General features: G+C 39.8%; 1 protein-coding gene across 2 annotated transcripts in view; it reads right to left on the reverse strand.

Moving 5' to 3' along the window:
• Positions 1-17,671, reverse strand: part of LOC124121104 (G-protein coupled receptor 161-like) — a 49,162-nt gene extending 31,491 nt beyond the window's left edge. Inside the window, exon 1 of one of the 2 annotated variants that reach the window (XM_048382857.1) lies at positions 17,021-17,671. In XM_048382857.1, the coding sequence (XP_048238814.1) occupies positions 17,021-17,105 (85 nt within the window). In that variant the 5' untranslated portion in view covers positions 17,106-17,671. The remainder of the gene's footprint in view (positions 1-17,020) is intronic. The other variant, XM_048382859.1, reaches the window with a different exon arrangement.
• Positions 17,672-18,183: the final 512 nt, after the last annotated feature.

Below are 18,183 nucleotides of genomic sequence, written 5' to 3' on the forward strand. Positions count from 1 at the left end.
TTGTCCAGGGAGAAAACAAGAATAAATGCATCTCCTGTGGCCATTGCTATCCGTCTTCTTTCCTGGAAGCAATACCCCCCTGGAGTGTCCACGATGTCCAGGGAAATTTGTCGCTTTTTGTCAGCAAGAACAGTCGTCTGTTGTTCCAGCTCGATGGTGAAGCCACTGCTTTCGAGAAACTTGTGGTGGAGGAACTGGGAGATGATGCAACTCTTCCCAACTCCAGGGGCTCCCAGGACAACGATATTGAAAGCTTTGGTGGCATCAGATGCCGACATGTTGTCAGCTGACGACGGCAGGAGTAAAGTTGAAGTTTGTGTGAAGAGCGGATTCACAAGAAACTGAAGGTGATGTATGAAAGATAAGGCTTTTATACTGAAATATATGATTTTAGTTTATCACACCTTTCTCATGTCTATCACCTGTATCACACCTTTCTGGTGCACGTCGTGCCACATTAATTCACAGAATTGACGTTGTGGGTGTAGGAAAGGGAGTGCCTATTCCAAAATGACGTATGTAGTCGCGGAAAATATAGGAGAGACCCGAGACAATTTATTATTGCAAGGAACACTTGAAAAAAATAAGCTTAGGTTGTGAATGATTATCTTGCTCGAATAGGCAAATATACTGATATTGTTTACACTGTTATGTTTGAAATGGTGTTTGAAAACGATGCTGAAAAAACCCAAAATGGTGTTATTAGTTTTGAGTGTGTTCGGTTTGTATGGTTGTAGTATTTCTTGATAAATTGCGTGAATTATAAGCGTATTGGGAACACGCTAGAAAGGGACATGCAGCAAATTCATGTTGTTTATTTTTTTTGGGGGGGGGGGGGGGGGGGGTGATTGGGATAACACTTTCTCAGTAGAGTACAAATTCTAATACTTTTTAGGGTTGAGACCCATCCAGGAGTCGAACCCACAATCTCAGAGAGAGACTTGGAAAGTTGAAGTCATCCCTTTTGTGTTTTGTCACCCTGAATCTTTATGCATAGATCTGAATATGAAACAGATGAGGCGGTCTTACTGATCTCCTTTATTTCTAGTTCTGGTGCTTTATGCAGAGATTTCTATTGGATACGGAAAGGGTTTTGACCATCTATTTTAGACTGATTCAGCTGATGTGATAGGTAGGCAAACGGCCATGTCCTTAGAGTATCGTGAAGTCGACCTTATTTAAAACATAAGTAACAAACAGTTTATTTCCAGCCGACATCTGGCCAGTCCGGTGTCTGTTAATTAACACATTACTGTTTAAATAACGTCGACACTGTGGTCCCTAGGTCACCTATCACTTCAGCTGCCCATGAATGAGTCAGTTTCAAAAGCCGGAAGAGTCGCATAACTGGTACTTCTGATCGGAAGATTTTGACCCCTGCATCGTATTGTGCGTCATTCGTGTCCACTTGGCCTATTCGGTGAATGCTGCAACAAACACCCTGACACGTTTTTGCCAATCGTGTGAGTGCTGTGAAATGTGACAGTGAACAATTGAAATGAGTGAATCCCGTTCCACTGTGGAATGAATATTGTTTGCTGAGATAACTACAAATCTATGGCAGCTTTCATTAAAAAAGATGGGTTCTGATGGGGCAGGATTCGCTGACCTTTTCGCGAAGACCTGGTATTATCACTTATTGATAGTTGTTCATAAACACAGCATCATATAGATTGAATCTTACAATCGACTCTGCTGAACAGATATTTTATTTATTATTATGGAAAGTGTTATCATCGCTCTTTTTGTGGTGAGTAATGTATTTTTTCTGGAATCAATGTTCCGCTTCTGTCATGTGGGTCGCGTTTTTAATGGTTGACACCAGACCAGTTTACCAAGATGTCGTTCAAAGTCTGTGACATACCTGTTGTTTCAGTAGATCAATAGATGTTTAATGACCTTTTATTCGCAAAAGCATTACAAACAAGTGGGACAACATTGAACTGTGGGTACTCGAGTTCAGTTTTCGTACCCGGTCGCAACCCTAGTGACCAGTTAACGAAGATGTCGTCCAAAGTCTGTGACAAACCTGTTTGTTTCAGTATTGGATGCGTGAGGAACGTCATGGTCACTTGGTAATGGGAAGTAGGAAAATCGAAAACTTTGTGAAGGTCCCAACATATCAACAGACAGCAGCAACCGCTAAATAGGGGTTATGGGGTTTAACGTCGCTTCCAAGTGTAAGTGTAAGTGTTAGTGTGTGTGTGTGTGTGTGTGTGTGTGTGTGTGTGTGTGTGTGTCTGTGTGTGTGTCTGTGTGTGTTTGTGACTGCTTGTACTAGTCCGTACTGCTGCCGATTTATAGTGCTAGCCCACTGAGATACATCCCTCAGTTTAACATAAATACCCCACTCAAACACAGTATACTGACTCCGAGCCGACCAGTCCTTGTTTTTACCCCTTAATGCCGAGCGCCAGACAGGGTAACAAGTACCATCTGTTAACGTCTTTTGGTATGACGCGGCCGGGGATCGAACCCCGGTGTTCCGCTCTCCGGGTGGACGCTCCACCACTGCTAAATAACAATAAATCACTGAAGTATCACCACTACCATCCTATTTTGTATTTGATGCTGCCATTGAATATTGTAGTACCACTCTATTCCATACTGCCATTGTAATTGCTGTGCAGTAATTTGTATTGATTTGTTAACCTAGTTAATTGTCTAATACAATTGTTAATTGTACACCATTTGTTGGTTTCACACTAATTTCTTTTGCGTACAGATTTCTTGTGTATGTTTCATGTGAAAAATTGACTTGCCCCTGCATGTGTTTGTGACTGGAACCACTGATGGGACAGGATATGTTCACCACGAAAAGTATGACACAATATTCAGGGTTATACTGACATATCACCACGAAAAGTATGACACAATATTCAGGGTTATACTGACATATCACCACGAAAAGTATGACACAATATTCAGGGTTATACTGACATATCTCCACGAAAAGTATGACACAATATTCAGGGTTATACTGACATATCACCACGAAAAGTATGACACAATATTCAGGGTTATACTGACATATTAAGTATGACACAATATTCAGGGCTATACTGACATATTACTACGAAAAGTATGACACAATATTCAGGGTTATACTGACATATCACCACGAAAAGTATGACACAATATTCAGGGTTATACTGACATATCACCACGAAAAGTATGACACAATATTCAGGGTTATACTGACATATCACCACGAAAAGTATGACACAATATTCAGGGTCATACTGACATATTACTACGAAAAGTATGACACAATATTCAGGGTTATACTGACATATTACTACGAAAAGTATGACACAATATTCAGGGTTATACTAACATATTACTACGAAAAGTATGACACAATATTCAGGGTTATACTGACATATCACCACGAAAAGTATGACACAATATTCAGGGTTATACTGACATATTACTACGAAAAGTATGACACAATATTCAGGGTTATACTAACATATTACTACGAAAAGTATGACACAATATTCAGGGTTATACTGACATATCACCACGAAAAGTATGACACAATATTCAGGGTTATACTGACATATCACCACGAAAAGTATGACACAATATTCAGGGTTATACTAACATATTACTACGAAAAGTATGACACAATATTCAGGGTTATACTGACATATCACCACGAAAAGTATGACACAATATTCAGGGTTATACTGACATATTACTACGAAAAGTATGACACAATATTCAGGGTTATACTAACATATTACTACGAAAAGTATGACACAATATTCAGGGTTATACTGACATATCACCACGAAAAGTATGACACAATATTCAGGGTTATACTGACATATCACCACGAAAAGTATGACACAATATTCAGGGTTATACTAACATATTACTACGAAAAGTATGACACAATATTCAGGGTTATACTGACATATTACCACGAAAAGTATGACACAATATTCAGGGTTATACTGACATATCACCACGAAAAGTATGACACAATATTCAGGGTTATACTGACATATTACTACGAAAAGTATGACACAATATTCAGGGTTATACTAACATATTACTACGAAAAGTATGACACAATATTCAGGGTTATACTGACATATCACCACGAAAAGTATGACACAATATTCAGGGTTATACTGACATATCACCACGAAAAGTATGACACAATATTCAGGGTTATACTAACATATTACTACGAAAAGTATGACACAATATTCAGGGTTATACTGACATATCACCACGAAAAGTATGACACAATATTCAGGGTTATACTGACATATCACCACGAAAAGTATGACACAATATTCAGAGTTATACTGACATATCACCACGAAAAGTATGACACAATATTCAGGGTTATACTGACATATCACCACGAAAAGTATGACACAATATTCAGGGTTATACTGACATATTACTACGAAAAGAAGGGCACAATATTCAACCATTAACCTGTGTGAGCTACAACCATTAACCTGTGTGAGCTTCAACCATTAACCTGTGTGAGCTTCAACCATTAACCTGTGTGAGCTACAACCATTAACCTGTGTGAGCTTCAACCATTAACCTGTGTGAGCTTCAACCATTAACCTGTGTGAGCTTCAACCATTAACCTGTGTGAGCTACAACCATTAACCTGTGTGAGCTTCAACCATTAACCTGTGTGAGCTTCAACCATTAACATATGTGAGCTTCAACCATTAACCTGTGTGAGCTTCAACCATTAACCCGAGTGAGCTACATCCACATTGTGCTAATGATATGTGCATTTTAAAATATCTATGTAGCAGAGTTGAGAATAATGTTATTTTAAGTTATTTGGTCTTGGATTTTAAGTTCAACATAGTTAATTTAGTATTTCCAAAATAAATGAATACTTCCCACAACCCAATAAGGGCCCCCAGGCCATAGAGAGCCTCATAGTTATTGTAAGGTGTCATTTCTAAACAAGAAGTGTGTCCTCACATTTGATTGGCTACACGTTTCTTTAAACAAGTAGAACCAGTTTGATTGGTTTGGCAATGCACATGCTTTTCGTGCTGTGGGCATGCTACATGCATGATCACTTGGTTGGTGACATCAGGAGTGAGGACGCGTATTCCTTTCTTGCTGGGTTTGTGAAAACCATACTTCAGGATAGTTTAGTTTGTTTCAGAAAAATTGTTTTAGAAAAAGTATAAAATATGGATTAAAAAGTGTTGCATTGTTTTACACTGTATAACAGTAGTATAATTGTTGTTCATGCAATTTGGTAATAACTTAACTTGGAACATTTCAAGTGTGTAGTTGGGTACAGAATTACTGTTGATAGTAAACGTTTTGCAGTATTGTCTGTGCAGTTAATTATTGTATTATTTGGTTATTTAATATACCGTAGGTTGGATATGGCAGTGGTCAATGCCTGCACGTGAGAACGTCTGGTTCAGCCCATAGTTGGTAATTATAAGTGTTGTATATATTGCATCCATTTAATTCATAATAATTATAAGGTACAATACAACAGATTTTGTTAATATCTCTATTGTAATTAAGCAGTCACTTGCCATTTACCTTTTGTTAATGTTTTGTATGTTGTGATGCTATTTTGCTATTAAGTTATTGTGTATGTCCTGTACAGAGTAATGTGCATCCAACTATACATGTATGTCAGTTACAGTTGGTACGGAGTATTTTATATTGGATGTGATGATGTTGACAGGACCATTGTAACCACGAGATCAAGCTGTACAATAGAGAACTCGGCCCAGTGGATCGTGTCTTGGCTGCCGATGGATGCATGCGTTACATGTACAATATTCGCATTTGCTAGAAACATCTACAGTAGATCTCCATGTTTGAAAGTACATGTAAAAAAGCCCCGTTTGTTATATTTTCGACATAAACATAGCATGGTTGTCCCAAATGTAACTATACCCACATTTATACAGAAGACATTTAACAATGTATACCCAAATTTGAACTCTATACAATAGAATTACTAATAATTTCAAGTAAATGTCCCCGAAAGTACCACTTTTCATTCTTTGAAATTCCCTTTGCTATATACAACAATTTTTGTCTTATCCAAATTGACATTAAGTTTCCATGTATTGCAGTACAAGTCTAGCTGATTATCACAGTACTTGAGAACATAATTATATCATCTGCAAATAGTAACATAAATAATTTGATAAGTTCATCATAATTTCTTTTGATTTGGGCTGCAAGCTCATGAATAAAAAAGCAGAACAAAAAAGGGCTTAATACAAATCCTTGGCGTACACCAGTAAGGCAGATAAAAGAATCTGAGTACATGCCGTTTTGTTTAACACATAACTTAACTTCCTTCAATACTACATAACAATTTGCCAATTTTGCTGCTGACGCCTTCAGAATTAAATGATACCATAACTTGTCTCTACTGAATGGAATGCTTTAGAAAAGTCTACAAATATAGCGTGCAATTTTCTACGTATACGTTGAATATGCAGTAAACTACGGTTACAAGGAACTCAAAGGGACCACTAATTTCAATTCGTTATAACCGTAATTCGTTATAAACATATATACAGCAAATTGCTGGGACAAAAAAAACCAGTTCGTTATATCCGCCATTTCGTTATAAGCGTGTTAGTTATATACGTTGGTGACTGTATGTATCTTTAAGAGCCTGGATAATAAACATATTATCAGTGGTAGAGTAATCTTGTCTAAAACCTGCTTGCTCTTCCTCGAGTGTATCCGACCATAATACCAAGCGTGTATTAATAATGCTAATAACTATCTTACTGAATATACTGGTAAGTGTAATCCCCCTATAATCGTCAACATCGTCACTGAGCCTTTCTTGTGAATTGGAACGATAGTACCAAGTGTCCAATCTTTTGGAGACCCGTGAAGATCTGGGATAGAATAGGTCTTCAGCAACCCATACTTGCCGTAAAAGGCGACTATGCTTGTCGTAAAAGGCAACTAACGGGATCGGGTGGTCAGGCTCGCTGACTTAGTTGATGCATGTCATCGATCCCAAATTGCGTGGATCGATGCTCATGATATCAATCACTGGATTGTCTGGTCCAGACTCGATTATTTACGGACCGCCGTCATATAGCTGGAATATTGCTGAGTGCAGCGTAAAACTACAAACAACAACAACAACAACAACAACAACAAACAATCGTTTGGAAAGTAAGAAGTAGCCATTATTGTATTAAAAAATATTTCCAAATATGGCAGGATGTTATGAAGAGAGTATTTACAGCATTCTGTTATTAGTCTATCAACTCCAGAGCTTTTCAGCAAAGGTTCATCTTACAAAGAGAATCAGGACGTTTTAGTGAACCCTTCGTGTGATGAGTGAGTGAGTTTGGTTTTACGCCGCTTTTAACAATATTCCAGCAGTATGACGGCGGGGGACACCAGAAATGGGCTTCACACATTGTACCCATGTCGGGAATCGAACCCGGGTCTTCGGCGTGACGAGCGAACGCTTTAAGCACTAGGCTACCCGACCGCCCCTCGTGTGATGACGTTCATTCCAATCGACGGCTGGCTTTCCATACGTAATACATTGTTTCACCATTAAAGATAATACGTTGAAGAATGGAGGCCTGCACAGGATATTGACAGCTACCAAGACGATACAGTAAATTGGACATCGGCATTGAGGATAGCAATCTACTTTCATTCTCTTAATGGATCCCTCTGAAAAGATGGCAGTCCTAATGTTTGTTAAATAGTTTCGTTTATAATCGTGGACCAGATATGGGTTTGTACATACAGACTAAGTAGACACGAACACGGAAGGGCAAGTGTTTGTTATTTCTAGCTGGGATGTCCCCGTATAGTTGTACTCGAGAAGTCCCTGTGTTCCTGTAACTATGTTTCTGTTGGATTTGATGGCCAAGTAACATCCTGCTAGAAGCCGAAGGACCCAATTAAGTTTCAATTAAGAGAATGGTATGGGGTTTCAACTACTTCCACCAGATTAAGGAGTCCGTTCATAGCGTGTCTATCCTTATATTCTAAACGCTGATCAATACAAACAATGCTGCCTTGTTTGAAACATGGTCTAATGCAATGCGCTCAACTGATTACTGCTGACTCCAACTGCACAAGTCTGGGAATCTGGGTAATTGGTATCCATTATTTCCGTAACAGGAAACCGCAGGTATTTACTTACTCCAGTCACAGGAACCGCAGGACGCTGGTACATACGACGACCATGATCATGCTACAGATGTTCTTTAGGGCTGAGGGGCGTTTATCTGGCCAAGGCGGGACCGGATGTTCTCAATGATATCCTACGCGCAAAGGGTACCGCGACTGGCTTCATATCACGACAGCGAACTCCTGTGATTTGACTATAAAGACATGAGTCATGGGGCCTGGGTGATGCCAGACTCCCCATGCTCTGTACTGACGTACTACGAGTGTCTCTCATGACCACATCTCGAAACAAGACTCCAGCCATCCATAGAAATCCAGAAGAAACCTCGATCCGGCACTGGACGTAGTTTGACGCAAATGTGGCAGCTGCTAGACTGTACGACGTCGCTCTCACTTGTCACCAGTAATCCTAATCGCCCTTGAATGATGGCCATACACACAGCGTTTAAATGCTTGAGGGTGAGCTGAATCGGTCCCTCAACTCCATGAGTGTTATCTAACGGTCTTCACGGACTGTAGATTCTGAAAATCAGCGTCGACAATACAACATTCGCCTATGCAGATCAATAAGCTTGACATCATACAGATCGATTTGATGTAATCATCAGCAACCTGTCGGAGTACGATCCCCGACTGGTCGTGCCTATTTCTGCCATTTGTGCGCTACTGTCATGTATGTCGGCTCGCCGTCATGACTACTGTCACAAAGCAATAATGTTCCTAATTTGCACGTGCCAGCATGCTTTCCACGAAGACGTCGGGAAACTAGGAAGCAAATGAATTTATCCGTGACTAATATTCATATTCAGGCACCTTCCTAGTTTATGAATGGTTTATTTACCAATTGATTTTATTAGTCGATAACTCTGCCTAAACTAGATAGATAATTATAAAAAGAAATCCTTCTCCCTCAAATTACCATGATCAAAGGAACTGTTCAAACGAGTCCGTTCGTGACTGTCAGCTGAGGCTGATCACGTGAAGGGGTATGACGTCATAACTAACTCGCAAGCGAGAAACGTTGATAAACATTGTTACGTCTTGTTGTCACGTGTTCCGTCTGTAGAATAGCAATGAGTTATCCCAACTTTGACCAGTAATCATGTAATATCACTGTCCACATATTACAGGAAAAAAAGCCAAAATAAAACGAAAAAAGAGAGCAAATACTCCAAATATGTATTAATCTTACAGCACATGCGCTATCGTGTCTGTTGGTTTTCTGGTCTGTTGGATTGGTTTGTGGACAGGCCGCCGTCGCATGGCACTGGTGCTGCTGTGCGATGCCAGGCAACAAACGCTTATTTGTTTACACAAAGTGCGTGAGTGGCGGGTGCTACCGGTAAAACAATTGAAAACAATTACACTTCAGTGTTGAAAAACAGGAAATTCTTCCACAAAAGATACGTTGTTGCAGGATCCTTTTAGAAGAAATATTTCGGGTTGTAGTTTTAATTACAAATCTCTATTCTACTCAATGGATGTATATTTTTTATAAGGTGTGACGTCATTGACTTCTGGGTCGATAATACCATTCTCATTTTCTGATCAGAACCAGAAGCGGCGGCAAAACCAAAAACAAGATGCCCTCCCATCTAATGAAATATATATACTCACACACAAAAGAAACGCAAGTCGAGTATGCAGTATACATGTTATTTATTTTCAACAGTAAAGACAAGAAATGCTAATTGGGCAAGATTGACAAAAATTTGACTGAAGACAGTTTAATGGATTAAAAGGCAGATGACATCATTGTTTTTTTCAAATGTTAAGGGCTTACAGTTTCCGGTCAATACCCAAAATGTCAGTCAAAATCCTGGTGTGACCACCATTAGCATTGATCACTGCCACACATCTCCCGTACATTAAGTGGATCAGACGTTTTGTGAAGGCCCTAAGGATCCTCCTACACACACCCAGAGCAGCTGTGCGTAGTTCTCGGCAGTTGTAGGGACTGGGCGCACATTGTGCAGACGCCTTTGAACCTCATCCCACAAGTGTTCGATGGGGTTCAGATCAGGGCTGGGGGCTGGCCACGGTAGAACACGGATGTTGTGTTGTTGCAGAAAGGCCATGGTAGCTCTGGCAACATGGGAACGAGCGTTGTCCTGCTGGAAAATGTGTTGTTGCTCGTCACGCCGAAGACCCGGGTTCGATTCCCGACATGGGTACAATGTGTGAAGCCCATTTCTGGTGTCCCCCGCCGTCATACTGCTGGAATATTGCTAAAAGCGGCGTAAAACCAAACTCACTCACTCATCACACGAAGGGTTCACGAAAACGTCCTGATTCTCTTTGTAAGATGAACCTTTGCTGAAAAGCTCTGGAGTTGATAGACTAATAACAGAATGCTGTAAATACTCTCTTCATAACATCCTGCCAGTTTATTCCCAATTCCAAGAGGGATCGGCACTTGGTCTTTGCCGGATACAAGTTCCCGAGTAAGGCCATTCTAACATTCATTGAACATGCTCACAAAGAGGACGCCCAGCCCCCATTAACATAAAGATGATAAATCATCTCGAGGGTGGCTTCAAAATATGTACGAATGCATTTAGAGGATGCAGGCTGGGCAGGGTCCTACTGCGATCACAATCTAAGTAATCTGATGTCACCCAAGCAGGAGCGTCAAAACCTGGAACATGTCCTTGAGAGAAGAGACAGCTTCTTCCAAATCAGAAACCAGTGAACCATTATCACAATGCTGTTTTACATCTGGACTGTGAATTATGTAAATGGACATGTTAAATGTGAAACTGGACAATTAAGACAATATTTAATACAGTGCTCATTCTTTTTATCAATTGTTTATTAAATATCTTAAAGTAAACAAATGCTGGATGTACGGATGTAGATTACTTAAACAAGCACGATGAGGATAACCCCTTGCCCAGCTGCTGGACAAGTAGGACCTTACCGTTTATGGTCCAGCAGGACGTTAGTCGTAACAAGCTCGTTACAGACATAAATTGTTATTTTAATTATTCACAGTGTCAAGATTAGTAATATTCCAAAAGCTCCAGCCTTTGGTGTCTTTTTCCTACTTTTGAGGTACAATCGAGCATGCTCTTTCTACCAAGATTTCAAAGAGCGTCATACGACTCTTGTTCAGAAGTTGTTTGATAAAGGTAACAACATTCAAGGCCTCAGTAAAGCTTTCAATAAAGTTTATGGCAGACATGTAGACGACATTTTCAAAAGTGACACATCAGTGTCTAAAGTGATGTCCGATGCAATTCCTATTTTGACTTGTACCATATGTTCCCTGTTTTTTTTCAGGTGAACAATTGAGTTGACTTTGCATGTGTTTGTGACAGATGCCACCGGTGGGGCAGGATACGCTCACATTTTCGCGAACACCTGGTATCATCACTATTTGATAGTGAATCATACTAATGCTAATGATACAGTCGGAATGGTACAGTCGACTCTGCTTTTAGTGAATTATTGTGGCTTTGGAAAGTGTTTTGTCGCTTCAATTGTATCTTGTTAAACTAGACTAACCAGGAACTCTTAAAATTGCCGCACTCAGCAATATTCCAGCTATATGACGGCGGTCTGTCAATAATCGAGTCTGGACCAGACAATCCATGAACTGCCAAATTTTAACAGTATATGTCGTTTGATAAAGGTAACAATTTAGGTATTAATAATAATTAAAGGTAACAATGAAAGGCCAGTTTACCTTGTTATCACTTTTAAAAAAGAGAACTGTATAGAAACATTCTTTGAGTGCTGACTAAGCGCCAATACAGTTCATTTGTTTTGGATATAACATCGCTAAGTTAAGATGTTTTCAGGCATTCTCGAAGAGCAGCCTCCTCGTGGTGAGTGCTGGGTGAAGCTAATCTCTCTTCCCCCGTGTGGACCCGGGGTCGAATGTGTCCTCAGCACCCCATTGCTTGTAAGAGGCGACTAAATTGGGCAACCTGTTTGCCGTGGGTTGCGCCCCTGTGTGGGTGGGGGAAGGTAGTCTGGTGGTTGAGGGCACTATTTCAAGGAACTGTTCCTTTGCCCCACACGCCACTTCGACCCTGACTTCACCAAGACGGGCAGCAGCATGGCCGCGGATCTATGTGCAGTCTATTTGTTTGAGCCGATATATTCAATCGTTTATTGTAGGATCTTGGTAAAAATGTTAATTGACTTTTAATACCTGTTGGCTGTAAAAAAATGAATAAAATCATTGCCTAGGGTCAAATATGCCCAGAGGCCGGTGGCTCATGGGCCAATCTGATAGAGCTATTAGTCTTGGATTAATACTTCTGCTTGAGTATACCATCCCAGTTTATATTGTTTCTTTCGTTTGAAGGATGAATTAGAAGGGAAATACTTTCTCCTAGTAGTGTGTAGCGTTGATCTAAGTGAGTAGTCCGCCCCGCTAGCTGGCTAAAACTGGCGTATTTAAGGGGTGTGAAGATTTGAATTGTTCATTCAGTAAACACGGCCATTAGATTTCTTTATGCGAAAAGTATTGCATTTGCAATGTATTAATCTGTTGTCTGTATGTTTCAGATGTGTGACAGTGGGGACAGATTTAGATTTGTCATATTTTCGGGCGTATTGTTGTCGCCAGGCTGCAGAGCCATTATAATACTAATGTAAGCTGCTGTATGTGCAGTCGTAGATGTGATGTTGCTTTGGGCTAAAGAACCATTTTATACTAATGTAAGCTGCTGTACGTGCAGTCGTAGATGTGGTGTTGCTCTGGTCAGAAGAGCCATTTTAATACTAATGTAAGCTGCTGTATGTGCAGTCGTAGATGTGGTGTTGCTCTGGTCAGAAGAGCCATTTTAATACTAATGTAAGCTGCTGTATGTGCAGTCGTAGATGTGGTGTTGCTCTGGTCAGAAGAGCCATTTTAATACTAATGTAAGCTGCTGTATGTGCAGTCGTAGATGTGGTGTTGCTCTGGGCTGAAGAGCCATTATAATACTAATGTAAGCTGTTGTACGTGCAGTCGTAGATGTGGTGTTGCTCTGGGCTAAAGAGCCATTTTAATACTAATGTAATCTTCTGTACGTGCAGTCGTACGATGCGATGTTGCTCTGGGCTAAAGAGCCATTATAATACTAATGTAAGCTGCTGTACGTGCAGTCGTAGATGTGATGTTGCTCTGGTCTGAAGAACCATTATAATACTAATGCAAGCTGATGTTGTGCTTTCATACGATGATGTTCTGGGCCGAACAACCGTTATAATACAGGGAGTTAATATGCCCTAGTACAGCATGTGCAGTGTTTGTGTATATTATTGTCAGTACGAATGTGCTTACTGTGGGTTTATAGGCTAGGAACCAGTATAATACACTATCATGTGATTAAGTTTTATATAATTGTTAAAGTATATTTGTGTCGGTGTCAATGTGTTTTTTGTGTACGTGTTGGGCCACCGAGCTAGTTTTACAATATTTCAATGTACATATGTAGCTTAATGAATATATCAGGTTCAAGTGTTCATGTACATCTGCAGTAGATAACATGTATACAGTAAACCCTCCGGTAGTTGCTGTTTGCAGCCGTCGAGGGAACACGGTTCCAGAGTATTTTCTCTAAAGGAGTTGTTTACCTCCGGGTTTACGTGTCGGGCAACCACAAGTTAATCGTGATCAAATAGTGTATGTTTCAATGTTTGTAAGATCTAAGGTATGGAACATCAAATGTATGTATGTTTACGCAATTGCGGGAACAAATCTCGGCCGTGCAACGCACAGCGTGTCCCATCATTAAGTGTGTTGTTCTAATGTAGCGTAACTGTTGGGTATAAGAGAACCTTGGTGCTCTTAGCTGGAGACCCACTTGCACACCGACAATTAATGCAAACAAACTGAAATACCCAGTTAGGTAGAAACAAACTTCATGAAATTAAACAAACCCTAGGTTAAACCTACTTGGATTGCCAGTCCAGACATTTTTGCGACAATGTGACATTGGCCATAGCCGTTATATGCATGAATAGTTATTGAAAGGTGAGGATCATCCGTTGCCCCTTGCGATGAAAGAATCACAGTCAGGCGTGCTTGGCTTGACTGTATAGACTTTTCTCTCACAAGGGATACCTATTATCATTCAACGTCTCTGAAGGATATATTATTAATAATATCAATGTTCGTTTAATTCTCTCTTTTTAAAGGGAAATAGGATTATTTGATTAATTTAGAATTGTTATAAATTGGTATGATGTTATCAACAACTGAGACTATTGAAGGCTGTGCCACCCAGGGGGTTAACGTAGTGTAAAATTATTGTCCCCCTGACAGTGGCACGTGAGTCCATCTTTGTTGAAGTGTATAATATCAACTAGTGTTTTAATTACTTAATGTAGTTTGATTTTTTAAATATTGGTTAGCATTGAATATTACCACTGGTGACCAAAGTGATGGCATAAATCCTGCCGGGAATCATGCAGGAAGCAAAAGCAGTGTCCCCGTGATTGCCAGTTAGTGGTCTCGCTTTGGTTGCCAGTGGTATATAGCCTAATTTTATTGTCTACCAGCTAATCTACTAAAAAATATGTTTTATACCCAAACTGTGATATTCACCTAACTGTTTTGCTGTCCTTTGTCGACAGGAATTTAATAATATTTAACTTGTTTCATCGCAATAAGGCTGGAATATCACCTATGCGATGTCAAGTTTTAACTCACTCGCTGAGATATTTTCAATTGCAAATCAAACATGGTTCTTTTGCTCATCAATTCATTATATTAAAAATAATGTCTATCGACAATCGAAAACAATCGATCTAAGGCACCGTTTTACAATCACCATACAATTGTTTTTGTCCACTTGCACAAACCGATCTTAGCGCTATTGTAAGACAGCTTATAGTTAATAATTGTAGCGTTAAGATGGCCCTGGTAATTATAATGTAGCGTCATTAGAATCACTTGGTGAATGGAATGTGAAGCATTGTAGTGACTGAGTATGGTTTTACGCCACTTTTAGCAATATCACGGTGGGGGAGACCAGGAGTGGGTATCACACATTGTAACCATGGGGATTGCTGTCTGGCAGTCACTTCACACCCTATTTCTCAAAATACAACTATATATTATATTAAAAATAATGTCACCAGGAGCTCCACCAGCTCGATAGAACTATTAAAAAAATAACTTTCTTTACACCATGGAGTTATATCATGAGCGATAACCTATTTCTGTGCCAAGTGTTACTTGTCAGGAAGGCCAGATGGTGTGAGAGGTGTTATAAGCAATAACGTTTTATACTGACACCGTTATATTAAGAACAGATATGTCGAAAATAGGCTGACGTGAATGGGTATTCAGTTTAACCTTCAGCTGGTGACCCACTGGCACACAGACAATTGATGCAGACAAACTGAAATACCCAGTTAGGTACAAACAAACTTCATGAAATTAAACAAATCCTAGGTTATACCTATTTGGATTGCCAGTACAGACATTTTTGCGACAATGTCGCATTGGCCATAGCCGTTACATGCATGAATAGTTATTGAAAGGTGAGGATCCTCCGTTGTGCCTTGCGATGAGAGAATCAGTCAGACTTTTCTCTCACAAGGGATACATATTATTATTCCACGTCTTTGAAGGATATTTTTAATAATATCAATGTTCGTTTAATTCTCGCTTTTTAAAAAGAAATAGAATTATTTGATAAATTTTGAATTTAGAATTGTTATAAATTGGTATGATGTTATCAACCTGAGACTATTGAAGGCTGTGCCACTCAGGGGGTTAACGTAGTGTAAAATTATTGTCCCCCTGACAGTGGCACGTGAGTCCATCTATGTTGAAGTGTATAATATCAACTAGTGTTTTAATTACTTAATGTAGTTTGTTTGTTTGCACACGTTGTTTTATTTTCTTTCTGAAAATGACAAGTGTAATATACAATTTTATTCAAATTACTTTTTGCATCCTGACACCACACCAGTCTGCCCAAGATTCTGAGATTTAGGCAAGGTTGGCCCGGTCCAGAGTCTGCAAGGTTTAGCCAATATGAAAACAAATCAATGGATTCGTCATGACATTGCTTGTGTATAATACATCACTTTGAATGTCAGAGATCCATTCTTATTGGTCTTAGGACTGCGTCATTTTTGGACGCCCCCAACCCTTTGCAATTTTTGTAACATTATTTCATGGCCTGCTCATAACATCTTTTCATATGAATGTAAAAACAATCAACTATCTCATTCCACATTACGGTTACTGAGAATAATATATCATTCAAACACTAGAAATTAGATAATGGACATCCGGTAGTATTACCATTGCTTGGGTGAGGACTGCCTTGATGACATCTACCCCGCTAACAGAATAAACATTTATATACCTAAGTGTTGTTTTTAGGAAAACACTTTTGTTTTTAAGGAAGTACTCTACTTAGCGCTAATAAGCGGTGTTATTTGCTGTTTGTTTTGATAACTAGGCCTGGGGGCGGAGGATCCAATAAAACTCCTAAATAGGGCCATAAAACAATCAAGTATTTTTTACGCAGCAATCCGTGGATTGTTATAAATGCACCTACGTCTGTACTGTTAAAGTATGTTTAAGTAGATAGTGAGAAAATTTCAACATTCCATCCATATGTGTAATTTGAAATGTGACTGGAAAAATCTCAGCTCTCTTTTATGATTAAAACCCACCTAAGCCTCCGTCCACTGAGGTCAGGTTTAACTATTCATTGTTGTTTTACGTATTTACTTGTTATCGTATAGAAACACATAAACCCATGCGACCCCTATAGTGGCCAAGAGGGAATATTGCCATACCGCGAGAAAGCGAGTAAGCGAGAAAGCGATGTCCCCTCTCGGCCACCATACATTTGAGGATTCTCTTCTGATATTCAAAGCTACGCAAGATAAAAATGGATCTTACCTTCTGAAGTATGTCTTCGGGTATCTGCGGACTCCGTGTATCTCCCAGCTATAAGGTTCACGTTGAATCCGTTCGTCTGCGTCATCGATGTCGTCTGCTCAGAATATTTAAATTCGTCTTACAGTAAAAGTTTGGAAACATCACTTCCGTTATCACAATTTCTGCTCTCGTGATAAAACACACGTGTCATTTCATTCCATGTATCGTTTCCTCAGTCAAAATACGTATCGTCTGCTTCAAGTTAAAGTTTGAAATACAGCACGATGTTATAAACCATCCTGCGGTGACACCAGCCCTCAAGATGGATTACCGATCAGATTTCCATCTCGGCGATATATATTTATCATGGCAGAGACTTCATTCCTATCTCTAATCTACAGTTCAACACGTTACTACTTTTGAAGGTACCAACAGCAGTGTCCAGTACAATTCCATGCTACCGGAACAAATCTTTGCAGACCTTTGTATCCCCTACTGTGTAATCTTATATGGTCTCCTGTTCAAAGCTTGTTCGCGCTATTTAATCTCGTCTTCTCTGGCTGTCTATACAATGACCATACGTTCGATGGTTAAAATCGACTGATGAATTGTATCTACCTTATAGAAATCGGCATCGTCTGCCCGAAAAATTACTGTGTGTCTGCTCCATACAATTCGGAGTCGTCTGCGAGGAAACTGATGTGACAGACGCAGTTGGGATCTAGTCTCCCAGAGGCTCGGGGACAAACCTTTCTATCGATCTCGCTCTGCGTGTTCCAGGCCTGTTAGCGCCAGGGATTAGTGGCCGGACTAGACTTAATGAGCATTAGGTAGCAACACGCTGGGTATGCGCATGTAGATTTGATGTGTCTCTGAGGATTATTTAAAATAGACATAATCCATCTGGAGGTTAATCGATTTTTAAGCCAAATGAGGCGTATTCTAGTTTATGCTGACTTATTCGTTATGATATATTGTAGAGCTCGGAAGGTGGCCAGACTATTTGTATGTACACTTAGTGGCATTTGATTACAAGGGCGGTGTCCTCTACACTGTTACAGGTGGGACCGGCACGACCAAACGCTACGACTGCGAGTTGAAGACGCTGCAAGGTTATTGGTATAATCCAGCGTCTCTATAAGACCAATATGATATATAGATGCCAGCAACCTATGTTTGTCGTA

This window comes from Haliotis rufescens, unplaced genomic scaffold, assembly GCF_023055435.1.
Source record: "Haliotis rufescens isolate VD_foot unplaced genomic scaffold, xgHalRufe1.0.p SCAF_42, whole genome shotgun sequence".
In the NCBI taxonomy this organism is placed as follows: domain Eukaryota; kingdom Metazoa; phylum Mollusca; class Gastropoda; order Lepetellida; family Haliotidae; genus Haliotis; species Haliotis rufescens.